Source organism: Salmo trutta, chromosome 4 (assembly GCF_901001165.1).
Source record: "Salmo trutta chromosome 4, fSalTru1.1, whole genome shotgun sequence".
In the NCBI taxonomy this organism is placed as follows: Eukaryota; Metazoa; Chordata; class Actinopteri; order Salmoniformes; family Salmonidae; genus Salmo; species Salmo trutta.
In genome coordinates this window covers 13,799,739-13,822,015 of record NC_042960.1, presented here as the reverse complement: position 1 = coordinate 13,822,015, position 22,277 = coordinate 13,799,739, and the positions used below count along the sequence as shown (strand labels likewise).

General features: G+C 42.4%; 2 protein-coding genes across 2 annotated transcripts in view; both read left to right on the top strand.

Moving 5' to 3' along the window:
- LOC115191369 (zinc finger protein 23-like) overlaps positions 1 to 22,277 on the top strand; it is a 417,143-nt gene that overhangs the window by 291,148 nt on the left and 103,718 nt on the right. The window lies entirely within an intron of this gene.
- LOC115191600 (zinc finger protein 19-like) lies at positions 1,739 to 15,472 on the top strand. The gene is made up of 3 exons (XM_029749389.1): positions 1,739 to 1,817; positions 13,667 to 13,731; positions 13,924 to 15,472. The coding sequence occupies exons 1-3, from the start codon at positions 1,739 to 1,741 to the stop codon at positions 15,076 to 15,078; spliced, it is 1,299 nt and encodes a 432-aa protein (XP_029605249.1). The 3' UTR covers positions 15,079 to 15,472.

Sequence of the window (22,277 nt, the reverse complement as noted above, 5' to 3'; positions counted from 1 at the left end):
AGCTATAGGTGGCCTTTGCGAGGCATTGGAAAACCTCCCTGGTCTTTGTGGTTGAATCTGTTTGAAATTCACTGTTCGACTGATGGACCGTATAGATAATTGCATGTGTGTGGTACATAGATGAAGTCATTAAAAAATAATGTTAAACTCTATTGCTGAACTTATTTAGACTTGCCATAACAAAGGGGTAGAATACTTAATTACTAATGAATTAGTAAAAACGTCAAAAAACATAATTCCACTTTGACATTATGGGGTATTGTGTGTAGGCCAGTGACAAAAACACTCAATTTAATGCATTTTCAATTCAGGCTGTAACAACAAAATGTGGAAAAAGTCAAGGGGTGCGAATACTTTCTGAAGGCAATCCTGGCCCTGGACCCTGACTCTAGATATTATAGAGACTGGGTTAACACAGCTAACCTTTTAGGTCAATAATATGGTGTTTTTAATTAACATTTTGTTTGCTTTATAATCGTGAGAAATTAAACTAGCTATTAGCTAGCTAGTTATACCTAGGTAGCTAACAGGGTTAGCTGTCTTTTCTCAAAATGAACCTCATTGTGTTTCTACATCTGCATTGCTTGCTATTTGGGGTTTTCAGGCTGGTTTTCTGTATAGCACTTTGACTTCTGCTGATGTAAAAAGGGCTTTTTAAATAAATTTGATTGTTTGATTGTGGCTAGCTATTTCTTGTCCCTTATGCTAGCCTTTACAGCCAAATATGACTTCAGGAAAGTAAAAAATAAAAATCTATTTAACTAGGCAAGTCAGTTAAGAACAAATTCTTATTTACAATGATGGCCTAACCCAGACGACGCTGTGCCAATTGGGCGCCGCCCTATGGGACTCCCAATCACGTCCGGTTAGGATACAGCCTGGAATCGAACCAGGGTCTGTAGCGACGCCTCTAGCACTGAGATGCAGTGCCGTTGACCGCTGCGCCACTCGGGAGCCCAAAAGTATTCTAGACCATTTCTCCCTCTTGCTGCATTTAACAGTGAATTTCAAACACAGATTCAACCACAAAGACAAGGGAGGTTTCCCAATGCCTGGCAAAGAAGGGCATCTATAGGTATTTCAAAATATATTTTTTAAAGCAGACATTTAATATCCTTTTGACCATGGTGAAGTTATTCATTACACTTTGGTGTATCAGGAGCAGATAGCGTCAAAGTAGTGGAATGGGGTAGTGGGTTTTTAATAAGTGTAGGGTTAGTTCGGTGTTTTTTAATATATATTTATTGTTTGTCTTTTTTCCCCAATTATTTTATATCACAAAGTATAATGGATTTATATTATAGTCCAGTTGGGGGAGGTAATGCAACATACTGGATGCCAACCGCCGTTAAACTCCAAAGAAGAAGAAGAAGAAGTAAACAGGAATCAAGAACACATTAGCGTTTTTATTTATACAACAATGGAACTCGAAATATGACTCATTTAACTGTAAAGCATCACATACTTATCCCATGTAGTCTTTAATTCGATTTGGAGATAGGACTTGACTGATAGATGCTATCTAGGTAACGTTCACGTTAGCTAGCTGCTAACAATGGCAAACTCGAACTGTATGGCTTTTCACACTCAAATAGCCTCCATCATGGAGGTGCTAGCGAATGCAGCCGTGGCAGAGATCTGTCAAGTCGTAGACGACGACTATGCAGTGTTTCGTTTGGAAATAACTCAAAGCCAGAAAGAAAACAGGGCATTGCGGAGGAAACTACTGCTACTGGAAATGAAGGCGTCACGGGAACGCGTCCTCGCCAGCCCCAGAAGTGTCAAGATACTCGACCGATACAGAGTAACGGCAAGAGGTACATTTTTGCAGAATAGCCCTGGCAATATGTGGAAATTGTTACTTTTTCATGAAAACATTACACTTGAGGGTGCGTTCGTAAATTCACTCTGCCTATCTATTCCGATTTCAGAGCACTTTCGTCTGTGCCAGAGAGCGCAGAATAACTGTTTAATTTACGAACGCGCAACACTCGTTAAATATGACCGGTGTCAGTAAACGTCGGCAAAAAAAAAACGTTATTAAAATTGTTGCCAGCGCAGTTTGTCACCAACGCTCTACATAACATGAAAACAGCCTAACCAGCTCTGATAGGGCAAGTAAAATGATCAGAGTGAGATGTTCTCTCGTGTCTGGAAGTAACAAGCCAACTTTAGCCAGTTAGATTAGGTGCTTGACTGCAGTTGTGAGGTCAGAACGCTCGGATGAACCCAGCTCCTCGGTCAGAACTTTACAAACACACTGTTGGTACACAACTACAGTTTTGGGGCCCTGAACACATATGGAACCATCGTAAAAAAACTCATCGTGGAGGCTTTTTTTCCATTCCGCCATAACCAGATAATGTGTTTTGTGTAATATCTCCAAAATCAAACATGTTACAGAAAAGTTGATGTATACCCACCCCTATGTTTTGATGGTCAATGACTACAAGGATGCCATGCACAACCTCAAACCTAATTTTGCTATTCCACCATAACCAGACAATGTATTTTCCGTAATATCTGCTGAATCAAATATGTTAACACAGAAAATGTGATTTTCACACCTACATGGCCAAAAGTTATACACCCATTGCTGACAGGTGTATACAATCGAGCACACAGCCATGCAATCGCCATAGACAAACATTGACAGTAGAATGGCCCGTTCGTCCAATTTCTGCCCTTCTAGAGCGGCCCCGGGCAACTGTAAGTGCTGTTATTGTGAAGTGGAAACATCTAGAAGCAGCAATGGCTCAGTCACGAAGTGGTAGGCCACACAAGCTCACAGAACGGGACCGCAGAGTGCTGAAGCGCATAGCTCGTAAAAATCTTCTGTCCTCGGTTGCAACACTCACTACAGAGTTCAAAACTTCCTCTGGAAGCAACGTCAGAACATCGGGAGCTTCATGAAATGGCTTTCCATGTCCGAGCAGCCGCACGCAAGCCTAAGATAACCATGCACAATGCCAAGCGTCGGCTGGAGTGGTGTAAAGCTCACTGCCATTGGACTCTGGAACAGTGGAAACGTGTTCTCTGAAGTGATGAATCATGCTTCACCATTTGGCAGTCCGACGGACAAGTTTGGGTTTGGCGGATGCCAGGAAAACGCTACCTGTCCCAAATACATAGTGCCAACTGTAAAGTTTGGTGGAGGAGGAATAATGGTCTAGGGCTGTTTTTCATGGTTCGGGCTTGGCCCCTTCATTCCAGTGAAGGGTAATCTTAACACTACAGCATAGTGACATTCTAGATGATTCTGTGCTTCCAACTTTGTGACAACAGTTTGGAAGGCCCATTCCTGTTTCAGCATGACAATGCCCCGTGCACAAAGCGAGGTCCATACAGAAATTGTTTGTCGAGATCGGTGTGGAAGAACTTGACTGGCCTGCACAGAGCCCTGACCTCAACTCCATCGAAAGCCTTTGGGATGAATTGGAACGCCAACTGCGAGCCAGGCGGAAACGTGTTCTCATCATTACCCGACCTCACTAAGGCTCTTGTGGCTGAATGGAAGCAAATCCCTGCAGCAATGTTCCAACATCTAGTGGAAAGCTTTCCCAGAAGAGTGAAGGCTGTTATAGCAGCAAAGGGGGGACCAACTCTATATTAATGCCCATGATTTTGGAATGAGATGTTCAACAAGCGGGTATCCACATACTTTTGGCCATGTAGTGTATGTTTTGATGTTCAAATACAACATCATAAACAGTTTCGACAATTATATAATGGTGGCCTGCCATGGGAAGATATCCAATGAAATCGGCATTTCTCACAACATACACCATAGAATATTATTTCTGTTGATTAAAAAAAAAAAAAGAGAAACCTGAAAGTGAATTGCAGTTTTAGGGGCAATACGGAATCAATTTTTTGGGGATTCTGCTTTACTGAAAATGTATGCATAGAGTTAGCCCAATATTGGACTAAAGTAGCCTTATCTTACTCCTTATAGTCCAAGGACTGTTCTGTTTAAAGGGGAATTGGCTCTGAAAGCCAAAACAGCCAAATACTATTTCTAAACATGAATCGATTCTCAATTGCAGTACTGTTCTAGAAACAAACCTTTTACTTTCATATCATATCAAATTATTTCACAAATGCAAAATACACACTTACTGTATTAACTGGATTTAAAAGTTGCAACCGGCCAGTATTTTTCAGTGACGTGGTTTGTGGCGTCTGTCTTCCGTTTACACAGGTGTTCGGAGACACATATAGCTAATTAGCACAGGTATTCCACTCTGTCTTCCATAAACAAGCACTGTAATATGGCTGTGTGGGAACCCTAATCCTATAAAGGTGGGTAGTAAATAATTTCTTGCTGATATGAAAGATGCATTCCTTATGTTTCCAAAACTGTACCGCAAGCGATGAATGTTAATGTTGAAAGCAAGTGTTGGGCCTCTTAACAAAACTACCCTGCTCAGAAGATACTATCGTCAATAGGGAAAGGAAAAGGGGATACCTAGTCAGTTGTTCAACTGAAATGTCTTCCACGTTTAACCCAACCCCTCTGAATCAGAGGTGCGGGGGGCTACCTTAATCGACATCCACGTCTTCAGCGCCCGGGGAACGGTGGGTTAACTGCCTTACTGAGGGGCAGAACGATAGATTTTTACCTTGTCAGCTCAGGGATTCGGTTACTTTCGGTTACTGGCCCAACGCTCTAAGTGCTAAAGCAGTTCGCGTCTACGAATGGAGTCAGCCATTGACACCAAGCTAAGGCAATAGCAAGCAGGATTCTGAATGGGACAGGGACGTATGTCTGGTCCCCCCACTTTAACTTTCAACTCCATAGACTTCAAGAAGGCTTTGGAAGTATGTATGGTGTTACTCTGGAAGATTGAGGTTCTATGGTATACTTATCAAGATTGTTACAAACATGGACACTTTGACTACTTCAAGGGTAGTTAAACCAAATGAGTACCTTGTCTGTTATTTTAAGTAGAAATTGTGCACCAATATTACATTTAAAAGCCTTTTAACTTAATATTCATTTTATTATAGACCACATGGACAATTTCATAAGTCAGATTTTTCTATATGAATAAAGACTTCCTAATGTGCCACAATTCAGCATTTTGACATGTCCTTCTGACTTTCTAGGAAGAGTTTAACCCAGTTAATCCCAACATTTCTCCCAATTTTCACCATCATTGTAAAGCCAAAGTTATGTTGCTTTCACCAAGTCATTTCTGAACATTGTTATTTATTTCATGTGATTAGTGGTTCATCTAATAAAACGAGGGACAGACATTTCATATGAAGGTCAAACCTGTTATGTGAACTCGTTTTAATATAGTGAAACTATTCCTTTAAAAAAAACTAAATTCTAAAGAAACATTGAACGTCTAATAGACTAATCATAGTGTAAAAGCTGAGCTGGTTCTACTCTTTTTGGCCATTTTCTGGTGTTTTGTGTAGGAAAACTGAGCAGGTGGAGCATAACACGTCAACTTTGTTACCTCCGTGTCACGCTCATTTCTTCGACGATAAACGTGAATTCGACCATCACCCCTGGTGAGACGAAACCGCGACTCGTCAGTGAAGAGCACTTTTTGCCAGTCCTGTCTGGTCCAGCGACGGTGGGTTTGTGCCCATAGGCAACGTTGCCAGTGATGTCTGGTGAGGACCTTCCTTAAAACAGGCCTACAAGCCCTCAGTCCAGCCTCTCTCAGCTTATTTCGGACAGTCTGAGCACTGATGGAGGGATTGTGCGTTCAGCTGTCCGTCCTGTCTCCCTGTAGATCTGTCTTAGGCGTCTCACAGTACGGACATTGCAATTTATTTCCCTGGCCACATCTGTAGTCCTCATGCCTCCTTGCAGCATGCCTAAGGCACGTTCACGCAGATGAGCAGGGACCCTGGGCATCTTTCTTTTTGTGTTTTTCAGAGTCAGTAGTAAGGCCTCATTAGTGTCCTAAGTTTTCATAACTGTGACCTTAATTGCCTACTGTCTGTAAGCTGTTAGTGTCTTAACAACCGTTCCACATGTGCATGTTCATTAATTGTTTATGGCTCATTGAACAAGCATGAGAAACGGTGTTTAAACCCTTTACAATGAAGATCTGTGAAGTTATTTGGATTTTTACGAATGATCTTTGAAAGACAGGGCCCTGAAAAAGGGACGTTTCTTTTTTTGCTGGGTTTATACACACACACACACACACACACACACAGTACCAGTCAAAAGTTTGGACACCTGCTCATTCAAGGGTTTTAATTTTTACTATTTTCTAGCGTAATAGTGAAGTCATCAAAACTATGAAATAACACATGGAATCATGTAGCAACCAAAAAAGTGTTAAACAAATCAAAATTATATTCTTCAAAGTAGCCACCCTTTGCCTTGATGACAACTTTGCACACTCTTGGCATTCACTCAACCAGCTTCATGATGAATGCTTTTCCAACAGTCTTGAAGGAGTTCCCACATATGCTGAGCACTTGGCTGCTTTTCCTTCACTCAACTGTCCAACTCATCCCAAACCATCTCAATTGGGTTGAGGTCGGGTGATTGGAGGCCAGATCATCTGATGCATCACTCCATCACTCTCCTTCTTGGTCAAATAGCTCTCACAGCCTGGAGGTGTGTTTTGGGTCATTGTCCTGTTGAAAAACAAGTGATAGTCCCACTAAGCGCAAACCAGATGGGATGGCGTATCGCTGCAGAATGCTCTGGTAGCCATTCTGGTTAAGTGTGCCTTGAATTCTAAATAAATCACAGACAGTGTCACCAGCAAAGTACCATCACACCTCCTCCTCCATGCTTCACGGTGGGAACCACACATGCAGAGATCATCCGTTCACCTACTTTGCGTCTCACAAAGACAGGACGGTTGGAACCAAAAATCTCATTTGGACTCATCAGACCAAAGCACAGACTTCCACCGGTCTAATGTCCATTACTCGTGTTTCTTAGCCCAAGCAAGTCTCTTCTTATTGGTGTCCTTTTAGTAGTGGTTTCTTTGCAGCAATTTGACCATGAAGGTCTGATTCACTCAGTCTCCTCTGAACAGTTGATGTGAGATGTGTCTTAATTTAACCCTGAAGTGTTTATGTGGGCTGCAATTTCTGAGGCTGGTAACTCTACTGAGCTTATCCTCTGCAGCAGAGGTAACTCTAGGTCTTCCTTTCCTGTGGTAGTGCTCATGAGAGCCAGTTTCATCATTGCGCTTGATGGTTTTTACAACTGCACTTGAAGAAACTTTCAAAGTTCTTGATGTTTCCGGATTGACTGACCTTCATGTCTTAAAGTAATGATGGACTGTCCTTTCTCTTTGCTTATTTGAGTGGTTCTTGCCATAATATGGACTTGGTCTTTTACCAAGTAGGGCTATCTTCTGTATACCACCCCTACCTTGTCACAACAAAACTGATTGGCTCAAATGCATTGAGGAAAGAAACTCCACAAATTAACTTTGAACCAGGCATACCTGTTAATTGACTAGGTGACTACCTCATGAAGCTGGTTGAGAGAATGCCAAGAGTGTGCAAAGCTGTCAAAGGCAAAGGATGGCTATTTCGAAGAATATAAAATATTGATTTGCTTTAACACTTTTTTTTGGTTACTACTTTATTCTGTGTTATTTCATAGTTTATGTCTTCACTATTATTCTAGGTGTCCAAACTTTTGACTGGTACTGTATTTATTTTCTTGAAATTCATGAATTCTTAAACAACAATATAGTTGTTGCATAAGTATTTACCCTCTTTGGTTATGCAAGCCTAAATTAGTTCAGAAGTAACATTTGGAAATCACAAGTTATATGGACTCACTTTTTATGAAATAAGAGGTTGACATGATTTTTGAATGTTTACCCTGTCCTCTGTCCCACATACATACAACATCTGTAAGGTCCCTCAGTCAAGCATTGACTTTCAAGCACAGATTCAACTACAAAGACCAGGGAGCTTTTCGAAAGCCTCAAAGAAGGGAAGGGATTGGTAACAATAACAAATCAGACATTGAGTATGTCCTCAAGCATGGTCAAGTTAATAATTTAGGCTGTGGATGATATATTAAATCCTCCAGACACAAAGGTGCAGTCCTCCTTCTGAACTGAGCTGCAGAACAGAAAGAAAACTGCTTAGAGATGTCACCATGAGGCCATTGGTGATTTTTAAAACAGCTACAGAGTTTCAATGGCTGTGATGGGAGAAAACTGGGGATGGATCAACATTGTAGTGACCACAATAATGACCTAAATAATGAGTGAAAAGAATACAAATATTTAGAATAAAAATATTCATAAACCTGCAACAAGGCACTAAAGTAATACTGCAAAGGAATGCACTCTTAGGCCTAATTGCAAAGCCTTATGTTTAGGGCAAATCCAACAACACATCACTGAGTAATTGCCTCCTTATTTTCAAGCATGGTGGTGGCTGCATCATGGTATGGGTATGCTTGACATTGGCAAAGACCAGACACTGGGAGAGGACTTCACCTTTCTGCAGGACAATAACCAAAAACAGTATGCCAAATCTACACGGGAGTTGCTTACTGAGAATACAGTGAATGTTCCTGAGTGGCCAAGTTACATTTGACTTAAATCTGCTTAAATCTATGGAAAGACTGAGCTTGATTAAAAATATATATAAGTAAGAAGAATGGACAAATATTGTACAATACAGGTGTGCAAACCAAAGACCCACAGCTGACTCGGGGGAATAATTATCTAATCAAGGTATATTAGTGTTTATTATTCATTCATTTTTTTGAAGTATTGTGTAGATCGTTGACCCAAAAAAAAGAAATCAATTTGAATCCCACGATGTAACACAAAATGTGAAGAAATCCATGATGGGTGTAGACTTTCTACAGCCATTCCCTGTGCAGTCTGGAGTGAGACAGAGCTCACTCTTCTCTCTTATCCTCTTTTCTTATTACCATTGACCAGATCATGACCAAAACCACATCATACAAATCCAGAAGTATGGACTGGACCCTCTTCTCCCAGCTGGAAAATCTCTAGCAGTGTTTTCCACAAGCACATGGAGTAGCCAGTCAAAATAGAAAAAGTAGCCAGCCAATGAAGTAAATAGCCCAAATTAAATTAAAGGTTACATTTAAAATCAAACAAATTGTGTGATGGGCACTTTTTTTCAAATGACAAAATGGGTCTCTAAAATAAACAGAACAGATGCTCAATTAAATTCTGGCTTGTCAGTAGCTTACCGAATCGGTTTAGAGAGCCGTTCATATGGCTCCCTAATTTGCATACTGGTAGTCATTTTGGCGATTATTTGCAGATAAATTATGAAAACATTCAATGAAGAATCCTCCTCACTACAGGAACAATCGGAGAGAGCGCCTCACTCTGGTCCATAATATGATAAATGTAAACATAAATTGTTTAACGTCACTGTCTGGCAAGTCCTGATGGACTTCATATCGACAATACGAACAAGATCTGTAGTTTACTTGTCCAGATGCGATACCATAGACATAACGTTATGAGTTATAAAAAATAAAATAAATGCGCCAGAAAACAATAAGTTAAGTGGATCTCGACTCATCGTTACCACATATGGGACGTGCAAATTCACTCACAGCAACAAGGAGCATCACGCTCTCTCCCTCAGTGTAAACAAATTGGACTACGTCAAAGAGTATCTATTATATTGACAAGATATTTGAGTGGCCGCTCTAATAATGGAATTACATGTCCTCAACGATGGAAGGCAGGCGAGGTCAGGTGGGACCATTCTAGCCAATGAGAGGGCAGATACGTGTGACCAACAGGCATAATTAAGTTGTTTTCCCTTAAAGTTGCCGCATTGCCATGTGCATCCACTTAGCAGTACATTTTGTAAACAGCGTAAATATTACGAAACTTCTATTCGATCAAGTAAGCCTCATATAATTCGACACTCGTCGATCTCCATACAAAAAAAGGCCTCATCTCACGCGGACAGATTTTGGAAGGAGTAAATCCTCTCACTTCGGCTCTGACTGCAACAACAGCGCACGCAACCACACACTCAGGAACCGGAAGGCGGGACAGACAGCAGACTGTCAGTTTCCCTGTCATTGCTTGCTTTGTGACTGACAGGTGCCTATCCTATCAATAGAAAACTAGAAGTTGCATATCGTTTATTTTAGCCGGAGAGGGCTCGGCAACTTTTTTCTGACTAGCAAAGTGAAAAGTAGCCTAGTTTAATTTAAGTGAAAAAAGGAGCCAGCTGAAAATTAGTACCATAATCCGCTGTGTAGCCAAAAGCCGGTGCAAGTATAAAACACTGTTCTAGACCAGTGTTTCCCAACCCTGGTTCTCCAGTACCTCCAACAGTACACCCTTTAGTATTTCCCTGGCCAAACACACCTCATTCAGCTCATTTTAGGGCTTGAGGATTAGTTCACAAGTTGAATCAGGTGCACTTGTCCAGGGTTTCAATACAAATGTGTACTGTTGGAATACTCAAGGACCAGGGTTGGGAAACACTGGTCTAGACAACAACCTCTCATTGTGCATTTGTCTAACTCATCCCATTTGGAGGTCTGAGCAGAACTGCCTCAAAACAAATGTCCACCTATAATACAACAGCAATGTCAAATCTGTTCTGTTGTATGGTTTGGAATGTTCCCATGAACCACTTGAAAACAGATGTAGTCTTTCAGCAGTGGTTGTCTCGACTCTGCTGCATCTTCTGGCCGAATAAAATACAGAACAGTAAGTTATACGAGAAGACCGGTTGCCAAAACGTCGCACAACACTTCAAGAGACATTCTCAGAATGCCCAGTTTTGACTCATTATGGTCTTATGTCCCAATGAGGAGGAAGTGGATTGAATGAGATCTTTGTCAGCCTATGTGGACAACGCTCTGGCTAGAGGGTCTCGTACACTCTGATCTGCTATGACCCTGTTGGTCATCCATGCCATGAATCTTGCCTAGATGAACAACTGTATAAATGAACACACACTGTATATGCTCGTCTAAATTGGCAACTAGTCTGACCTAGATGGACACATGCACTCCAACCTTCATCTAAAGGAAGTTCCTTCCATTTGAACTTTATCCTCCCCTTGCCACATTGCGCCAGGCTGTTGTGAAGCACTCTGACAGTAATTGTTGTGAAAAGGGCTATATAAATGAGTCTGTATTTGTTGATTGATGTCCAGCCCCAAAGCATAATTTGAGGATTTTCTCATCTTCTGTTTCGTTCTTCTTGAACGTCTCAAAATGAACTTGATTGACATCTTTAACTTCTCGGGCCAGTGGGACGAAATCGTCCCACCTACGTAACAGCCAGTGGAATCCTGTGGCGCGTTATTCAAACACCTTAGAAATGCTATTACTTCAATTTCTGAAACATATGACTATTTTACACCATTTTAAAGACAAGACTCTCGTTAATCTAACCACACTGTCCGATTTCAAAAAGGCTTTACAACGAAAGCAAAACATTAGATTGTCAGGAGAGTGCCCAGCCAGAAATAATCAGACACCCATTTTTCAAGCTAGCATATAATGTCACAAAAACCCAAACCACAGCTAAATGCAGCACTAACCTTTGATGATCTTCATCAGATGACACACCTAGGACATTATGTTATACAATGCATGCATGTTTTGTTCAATCAAGTTCATATTTATATCAAAAACCAGCTTTTTACATTAGCATGTGACGTTCAGAACTAGCATACCCCCCGCAAACTTCCGGTGAATTTACTAAAAATGTACTAAATTACTCACGATAAACGTTCACAAAAAGCATAACAATTATTTTAAGAATTATAGATACAGAACTCCTCTATGCACTCGATATGTCCGATTTTAAAATAGCTTTTCGGTGAAAGCACATTTTGCAATATTCTGAGTAGATAGCCCGGCATCACAGGGCTAGCAATTTAGACACCCAGCAAGTTTAGCACTCACCAAAGTCAGATTTACTATAAGAAAAATGTTATTACCTTTGGTGTTCTTCGTCAGAATGCACTCCCAGGACTTCTACTTCAATAACAAATGTTGGTTTGGTCCCAAATAATCCATAGTTATATCCAAATATCCTCTGTTTTGTTCGTGCGTTCAAGACACTATCCGAATGGTAAAGAAGGGTGACAAGCACGACGCATTTCGTGACAAAAGATTTCTAAATATTCCATTACCGTACTTCGAAGCATGTCAACCGCTGTTTAAAATCAATTTTTATGCCATTTTTCTCGTAAAAAAACGATAATATTCCGACCGGGAATCTGTGTTTAGGTTAAAAGACGAAAGAAAATAAAAGCATGGGGTCGACTCGTGCACGCGCCTCAGCCCATTGTCCTCTGATAGAGCACTTGCCAAAAGCGCTAATGTGTTTCAGCCTGGGGCTGGAATTACATCATTCAGCTTTTTCCCGCCTTCTGAGAGCCTATGGGAGCCGTAGGAAGTGTCACGTTACAGCAAAGATCCTCAGTCTTCAATAAACAGAGTCAAGAAGCTCAAGGAATGGTCAGAGAGGGCACTTCCTGTACAGAATCTTCTCAGGTTTTTGCCTGCCATATGAGTTCTGTTATACTCAGACACCATTCAAACAGTTTTAGAAACTTTAGGGTGTTTTCTATCCAAAGCCAATAATTATATGCATATTCTAGTTTCTGGGCACTAGTAATAACCAGATTAAATCGGGTACGTTTTTTTATCTGGCCGTGTAAATACTGCCCCCTACCCCCAACAGGTTAATGTTAGTGCGATCTTTAAGGAGAATTGTCAAGTGCTCCTAAATGGAAATGTTCTTTTCTGAAATAATAATAATTTGATTGGTACCGCCAAGCAATTGAGATACATACGTGCCCATGAAATCCCAGGGTCCAGACAAATCAAAGGACCTTTTTGTGTTCTGTGAATTCACAGGGGTCACACAGTATCCACATTCACAACCAGGGGCAAGAAAACTGCAGCAGACAACTATGGCTCTGTATGCTACAGAAATATTACATTGTGTATCTTGTCAGATTCTGCAATTTTTCAGTGGCTTACTTCCATTGGCTTACCATGGCAGTCCTCCATTAGATAATAAACTGAACTATTTATGCTGTTGTACTGGGCATCATTGTAATCGTTGACCATCAAAACATAGGTGTTGACATCATGTTTGGCTCAGAAGATATGACGCAAAATACATTTAGTTACGGCGGAATGAAAAACTGCAGTTTTTGCGATAGCTCCGTATCTGAACATATTCAGGGCCCCAAAGTGTACCAAGTTACATGCTTTTATGAAAAAGTGAACATATCACCTAAAGTTCGGCACATATCGATTGGACTATATGACAGAGGCTGTGGGGCCTATAGCCCTGTTCTCCTCAGCATATGTAACTTTAGATGTGTTAACCAGAATTGGGTCTTGGTCAGTTTCTGGATAGTATGCAATAATTCCCCTGATTATTTAGCTGTCAAAGATGCGCTATCATATTCTAACCAGATTCTTGATTTACTCAATGATAACAATGTGATGCATGAAACCATATCGATCTATACATAGTATATCATGAAGTTATGAGAAGTGTTACCTTACATCCTTACCAATTGTAGACAATGTCAGAAGTGTACAATATAGGGTTGACCGTACCTAACCAGTACCTCTTTCCCCCAACCACTCTCTCAGGTGAAGGACATCTCACTGGAGGCCACAGGAGCTTTGTGAAGCCAGCGGGACACAATACATGGAGAGATGACCAACCAATCACTATTGATGAGGAGAGTGGAACCTCAACCCAGCATGTTATCGTGATAGAGGTTAGTGTAATAGTATTACCTCAAAATTACAGTACATCAAATGTGGCCAGTTTATTTCAGAAAGGCTCCCCTCAGCTATTCACTTGCTTACATGTACATCCGCCATAAGGGAGCTTGTAAGACTTCCCAATGACATTGTTATACAATTCAACTGGACACCGGTAATAATAACGTCCTCACTTCTTGTGTCAGGCTGCAGATATAGAGGCTGCAGGTCCTGGGGTCAAGCAGGAGAGGTCTGTAGGAGAGGAGGACCCACGGCACAGCAGAGACATCCAGACTGCAGCGCCCCCTGAAGCCACGGAGGACCTCGCTGCCCCAGCGCAGCCCAGGACCCGACGCAGCATCATGGAGGTCAGTGGAACGCCGAACGCCGTCCTCAAGTCCGAGACAGACACTGAGACTTTAACTGTAACACACAGCCTCTTACACACAGGATCTGATGACAGATCAGACCCAGAGAGACTTTGTCTGAGGAGACTGGGCTGTCCTCCTGCTCCTGGCTCAGAGTATTTACCTGTATTTCACCAGAGCCAGAGGACTGTTCATTCCCGTGGTGATGGTGACTCGTTAGACACTGGAGGCAATGATCCGTCTTGTTCTTACGCTACAGAGATGGACCCTGGCAATATATCCTTGGGTTTAGAGACACAGACTGATCTGTCTAGAGGGGACTGGAACCATTACAGTAGTAGTGTACACTCTGAAGGGTGCCTAGATAAGAAAGGGGAGGATCTGGTTGTAGATGATGTGACTGTGAAAGAGGAGGGTGACGCTCCTCTGACATGGAATGCCGACAAGACTCACTTAGGAGAAGGACACTCGCAGGGCAGCACCAGTGACTTTTTAGACTACAGGGAAAGCTTAGAGACAAATCTAAATGTCCCAACCCAGTCCTCTTTACCCGCGTTCAGGGATCGTGACCCAGTGTCCACGTCAATGGGGCCTTCCGATTCACACGTCCACGTCCTTTTCGATCAGGTATTGAACTCAAACGACAAAACTAGAGCCCAGGCTCAGGGAGGGGGAGCTACGTCAGGCAATAGTAAAGACAAACGGTTCCTCTGCATGTTCTGTAACAAAAGCTTCAGCTGCTCCCAGAATGTGGAGATTCACCAGAGGGTCCATACAGGGGAGAAGCCCTTCAGCTGTACCCAGTGTAACATGTCCTTCACCCAGGCTGGCACCCTGAAGAGGCATCAGAGGGTCCACACAGGGGAGAAGCCCTTCAGCTGTACCCAGTGTCACATGCGCTTCACCCAGACTGGTCACCTGAAGAGGCACCAGAGGGTCCACACGGGAGAGGACGTAGATGCAAAAAGTAAACAGGGCGGTCAATTTCCATAACAACTAAGAGCGTTGAAGTGCAAGGCCCAAACATTGTAGGATATATAAGCCTAAAAAGTCTATTACATAGTGTTTGTACTGTATAGGCCAGTGTTTACCAACTTCAGTCCTCAAGTCCCCCAAAAGTACACATTTTCGTTGTAGTCCTGGACAAACACACCTCATTGTCCAGTGCTACAATAAAAATGTGTTCTGTTGGGGGACTTGAGGACTGGAGTTGGGAAACACCGTTGTAGGATATGTTCATAAATGCCTATTTTATTACTTCCATTCAACTACTATATTTCCCCCAAGATCATTCTCTCATTAAAAGTCAGTTTTTCAGTTGAGACGTGTGGTTTTCATATGGTGTGTTTTTAAAACTTGTTTATGTTCAATAAACAGCTAAATGGGACTTTTCATTCTAAGACTTTCATTGAGACTCTCTTTAGTATACATCACATCTGATCTCACCCTATTCTGCATACACCCAACAGTGCTTTATAACCAATATACCTACTGTACACATCAAAATAGTCAGGTTTGTCTTATCTTTACCCACAACATATTTATATGTATGTCCACCATGATGGGTTTAGCAACAGTGAAATCATTCTGTAACTACAGTAAAGGACTCAAACATAGTGGGGATGGGTAAACACTCCATGTTGAACATGTGTTTATCGGTGTGTACGTACCTGAGGGAGTTTGTCGGTGTAATCTGTATCACCTGTCTCTTCCAGGAGGAGGAGGGTCCAGAGATGCTGCTGGTGAAGGAGGAGAGGTGTGAGGAGGGAGGGTCTGGGGAACCCTGAGGGGACCATGGTCATGGAGGACAACCAGACTACACCTCCTCCTGAACCCACAGAGGTACCAGCTGAGCAGCACAGGACCACATACAGTCTCACTGAGGTGAGCCCACTGTAAACTACTGTCTGAATGGTATTAGGTCAGGGTCTCTATCCACAAAGCCTCTCGGAGTAGGAGTGCTGATCTAGGATCAGTTTTGCTTTTTAGATCAATGACTCTTTGTAGCTACGGGCCCAGGTCTTGATTAAATTTGTCTTAATTGTGGGACCATGCCTTTTGAATGATCAAACCATTAGAGTGTCAAGTAATCAAATATCATGTTTGCATAGTACTCATATCAATACACCAGAAGATGCTCCATAACAGGGTGCTCATGTCAGATTTCTTGATCCAACATCCTCTCACTCTGTATCTCTTACAGTCAGTAGATATGGAGGATGGGAAGCCTGATCTGCTGCTGGTCAAAGAGGAGACAATAGAAGATGGACCAGAGAGCATTGACCTGCTGAGTGGACTAAAGATGGGGGAGCAAGGTAAGGGAGAAATACATATAGCCTAATTGGCTCATTCATCCCCCTCCTCTCCCCTGTAACTATTCCCCAGGTCGTTGCTGTAAATGAGAATGTGTTCTCAGTCAACTTACCTGGTAAAATAACGGTAAAATAAATAAAATAAAGATACAGTAATAGATCTTCAGTGGGAATAGTGATGCACCTGGCTATTCTTTCTTAAATCAATACAACTTATGTTTACATACAAAACCACACATAATGTATGAACTTCACCAGGTAATTGACAATAAATACTCCATATGTAGATTTCTCTGCCATGTTTATAAAGTATATTTTGTAACCTTCCTGCAGGTGGTTGGCTGGAGGCTAACAGAGGAGACTGGGGAGCCATCTTGGATTCCCAGACCCAGACTGGTGCAGCTAAAGGTCCAGGGGACGACATCACTGAGCAGGCCAGGACCATAGGCGACATAGTGGAGGTCAGTGGATGGGACAGCGTCCTCAACTCTGGGCAACAACACTGTTAACCACAACCAGAAACAGACAGTCGAACACAAAACAACCAAACTTAGTCTCCCTGACAACAGACTGGCTGAGACCAGGGCGAGGCGTAGATTTGGTCTGCAGGGACGGGGAGGTATCAGTATGAGAACAGACAGACTCGGCTAGCGATGCTCCGTCCTGCTCCTATAGTTGTGATTCAGAGAGACTGATGACTCCTCAGGTTAACCCCCTAACAGGTGCTGCCTTCAGCCCGCCTTCTATAGGATCTATCAACTGGAACATGGACCCTGCAACAACACAGACACTCCCTGGCCTTCGTCCTCCTCACACTCTCCTTATGTTAAACCAGAACTCAGACAATGCCAGTGCCTCAACACTAAATGGCTACACAAGCCCATTGACAAATGACAGTAGTAGCAACGCTATCAGGTGATCCGGTGTCGAAGAGAAGCACTTCCAGTGTTCGTTCTGGGGGAAAGCCTGGAGATCCACCAGAGGATGCACACGGGAGAAATAATTTGGGTATGACCTGTGCCAGGCCAGATTCTCCCACTCCTCCAACCTGAAGTGGCACCAGAGGGTCTACACAAGGGAGAAACCCTTCAGCTGCCCCCAGTGTGAGAAGAGGTTCTCCTGTCAGGACCAGCTGAAGATGCACCTGAAGGTCCATACAGGAGAGAAATGCTGTTCACCTGTAACCACTGCGGGAAGAGGTTCTCAGAGAGGAGCTACCTCAGGATACACCAGCAGAAAATGCACACGGCCCATGTATAGTGACATGTAATGTAGTACTAGTTACTTTGTAGTAAATTCTGTTGGTTGTGGATGTATAGGGAACTGGATGAGGTGAATTGAGTTAAGAATGAGGATGATGGGACGGAGTAGATGGTTGGTGTCATGCTTACATGTTGAACCTTTTCCAGAGTATTCTAAAATACATTTTATCAAAGGGAGGGTACCAAATTTACAGAAAATGTAAAGTGTTACCATAGTGAGAAAGTTATTCTACTAGTCACGTGTCCTTTTGTGCAATAGATGTGACTAATGCCATTTTGTTTAATTTGGTTATTTTTGTATCATTCCAATGGCTCCATATTGTTAGGTACTTGAATCACAGTGTTAGAGATGGGCTTGACTGTGGTTAACATTTTATAATATTGTGTCATGTTTCTGTGTGTACAGCAAAGTTTCTTATATAAACCTTCATATGCTCTTCTGTACAATTTATGTTTGCAGTCTGCAGTCCATGAAGACCTGCTGATATCCAGTGCTACTGGTGGGAGAGAGTGGACCTCTGAAGCGGCTGGTCACAAACCCTGGCCCCGGATCAGGACCATGGATCAGGAGCCGTCACTATTGCTTCCTGAATCGGAACCAGGACCTAACTGCAAGAGACGGAGACTCCACCACCACACAGAACACAACCAGTGGACAGGTGGACTGAACAACCTCAGTCCTGGTGGTCATCAGAGAGACAGAGGATCTAGTCAGGGATCCAGTCTGCAGCCCAGACCCTTCTCTTCACAGTCTCAGTGCAGGGATGAAGCAGGGCCTGGGGCTGATAGAGATAGACCCTCCTGTTCCTATGATACAAACACCACAGTATCTATGATGAACAGAGCAGGTCTTCCTGGGCTTCAGCCTTCACAGAGAGTGGTGGGAGACCCCCTTGGTGTTAGTCTATCAGCAAATCTGTCTTCTCCTTCAATGTCTGGTGACTGGGTTCATAGAAAGCCTGGACCTGGGTCTAGCCTTCCTCAGCTACCTCATAGTTACTCCACTAATACAGACAGGGTCAGGATGGACGTTCACAAGAAGCACCTAGCTTATAACACAGCACACAATCCCAACAACACCCAAACAATGGCTAGAGGTCAAGGAGGGAGCTCAAATACTAACCACCTGAGGGTGGTCACTCCTGCTTCTACCTCCTCTGTCATTGAGTCACAATGTGGAAGGCCGGGCATTAGGACGGATGCCGACAAGCCATACGCCTGCACCACGTGTGGGAAGCACTTTGCTAAGCCTAACTATATGAAACAGCACCAGAACATTCACACCAAGGAGAGGCCTTTCAAGTGCAAAGTATGTTACAAGAGCTTCTCCTTCCCGAGTTACCTCATCAGACATACCTGTGCTCACAATGGGGAGAAATTGTAGCTATTCTTTAGCTGAAATATTTTATTTATCATGTGAAGTGTACTGGGGTAAAACATTTTTGGGGGATTACTAGGTCCCTTAGTTGAGCATCTGGGTACGCTCACATGATACAGACTTGTTGTTTTGGTGTGCTAGCCAAAACACTGACATTGAAGTGTATCACTATTTCACCTCTGAACTTGGTTTTGCCTATGTTCTATTCATAACAATAGTTTTTATAACCCCTTTAAACACATTATTTGGCATAGTCAGGTGGGATCTGTTCATTTATGTACAAAAAAAAAAAATAGGTGATCAAGTCTTTTAATAAATGAGAAATCATGTTGTCGTTTTGCTAAACAAGCAAATAAAATGTAAACTTATCATTAAGAATTAAACATGACCTTAGGTTCGTTGGCTTCCTACGAACCTATAGGGCAAGTACCGAGCTTTAAAGGGTTTCCACTAGGTTCCACAGTTAAAGTAAAAAAGATGTGCTGTATTGTAAAAATTCCTGAAAACAAATGTATTTTCTAATTTAAGTTTAGGGTTAGGCAGAAAGTTAGCATTGGGGTTAAGAAATTGTAGAAATAGGGATTTAGCCATAATTATGACTGGAAACTAGTGACGACCGCTTGAAAGATACTGATCATGAATAGGTTTGATGTGTAGTGTGGGGATTGGGATGGGAGGAAGAAGTGGGGCCTAAGCGAGTAAATGTGTGTTCAGACTCTGCTACTAGCCTGGTCGTGCTGAAAGAAGGGAAGTCAAAGGCACGCCCAGACCTGATAATAGAGCTGTTGCCACTTTATAGGGTGGGGCAGAAAGGGAGTAAGGTTGGTTTTCTGTGGGTCCCAGCTCATGTTGGAGTGGGGAGAAATGAGGCAGCGGATAAGGTAGCGAAAGCAGCTCTGAGGAGGTAGATATGGTGATACCATTCATCTAGAATTCTGTGAGGAAGGTCAGTGGGTATCTGGGGAGTGAAATGAGGGATGGGGTGCTTTTTGACAAGGCTGAGGTTGGGTCAATGTGGATTGGGAAATGGGTTATTGTTAGTGAGGAAACACCCAGATGGGAAGTGTGAGGTAGAAACTGAAGTACACTACCAGTCAAAAGTTTGGACACACCTACTCATTCATGGGTTTTTCTTGTTTTACTATTTTCTACATTGCAGAATAATAGTGAAGACATCAAAATAACACCTATGGAATCATGTAGTAACTAAAAAAAAGTTAAACAAATCAAAATATATTTTAGATCCTTCAAAGTAACCACCTTTTGCCTTGACAGCTTTGCACACTCTTGGCATTCTCTCATCCAGCTTCATCTGGAATGCTTTTCCAACAGTCTGGAAGGAGTTCCCACATATGCTGAGCACTTGTTGGCTGCTTCTCCTTCACTCTGCGGTCCAAACCATCTCAATTGGGTTGAGGTCAGATGATTGTGGAGGCCAGGTAATCTGATGCAGCACTCCATCACTCTCCTTCTTGGTCAAATACCCCTAACACAGCCTGGAGGTAAGGTTTGGGTCATTGTCCTGTTGAAAAACAAATGATAGTCCCACTAAGCGCAAACCAGATGGGATGGCGTATCGTAGCAGAATGCTATAGTAGCCATGCTGGTTAAGTGTGCCTTGAATTCTAAATAAATCACTGACAGTGTCACCAGCAAAGCACCCCCACGCCATTACACCACCTCCTCCATGCTTTACGGTGGGAAATACACATGTGAAGATCACCCGTTCACCCACACCGCTTCTCACAAAGACATGGCGGTTGGGACCAAAAATCGCAAATTTGGACTCCAAACCAAAGGACAAATTTCCACTGGTCTAATGTCCATTGCTTGTGTTTCTTGGCCCAAGCAAGTCTCTTCTTATTGGTGTCATTTTGTAGTGGTTTCTTTGCATCAATTTGACCATGAAGGCCTGATTCACACAGTCTCCTCTGAACAGTTAATGTTGAGATGGGTCTGTTACTTGAACTCTGAAGCATTTATTTGGGCTACGATTTCTGAGGCTGGTAACTAATGAACTTATCCTCTGCAGCAGAGGTAATTCTGGGTCTTTTCCTGTGGCAGTCCTCATGAGAGGCAGTTTCATCTTAGCTCTTGTTTTTTTTCGACTGCACTTGAAACTTTCGAAGTTCTTACATTATCTGTATTGACTGACCTTAGAGTAATGATGGACTGTTTCTCTTTGCTTATTTGAGCTGTTCTTGCCATAATATGGACTTGGTCTTTTACCAAATAGGGTTATCTTCTGTATACCACCCCTACCTTGTCACAACACAACTGATTGGCTCAAATGCATTAAAAAGAAAATAACTTCCAAAAATGCACTTTTAAGAAGGCAAACCTGTTAACTGAAATGCATTCCAGGTGACTACCTCATGAAGCTTATTGAGAGAATGCCAAGAGTGTGCAAAGCTGTCAAAGGCAAAAAGGTGTCTTTGACAGAATCTCATATTTTGATTTGTTTAACATTTTTGGTAACTATATGATTCCATATGTGTTGTTTCATAGTTTGTCTTCACTATTTCACAATGTAGAAAAAAGTAAAAATAAATAAAAACCCTTGAAGGAGTAGGTGTTCTAAAACGTTTGACCGGTAGTGTATGTAGACGGGATGAGTATCATATGAATAAAGGTTAAATTAAAAAATAAAACGTTTTTTTAATGTGCCAGATGGCATGAATGATGTTAAATGCTGCAATAGTGGTGGCGAACATGCGCCCGAATTCCTGAATTGCCCCGTTGAGGTGAAGGAGACAGAGGTGGCAAAGATAAGGTAGTAACGTTGAAGAAATAATGGTAGTTCGGTTAGAGACACAAGTGAATGTTCCTCGCCAACAGAGAGATCATTACATGTTGCATGTTAAAAACGGTGACTTGCTATGGTTATAGACTGAACAGCGCAAACAAAGAAAACCTGAGAAAATAGGCATCATTGAGTGCGGCTTAACGTTTTTTTGGGACTCCGGTATTTTACAGCAGAGACATTACAAGTAATCCTGTCGATGAATGTTCCGCTCTCACAAGCCCCCGAGCCTGTGTAGGGATGTGATTTGGACTAGGATTGAAGGAGTTTTTGATTTATTTATCTTTTTGTATGATGTCGCCCCCTCCCTCTCATTTGGTGGATGCCAGATGCAGCGAGAGGCCAGAGAGGCTCGGAATCAGTCATGTTTCGTATGCAGAGGATGTAAAACAGATTGGTGGGACTTCAGTGCGGAATGATGGAGCTTCCAACGCGGA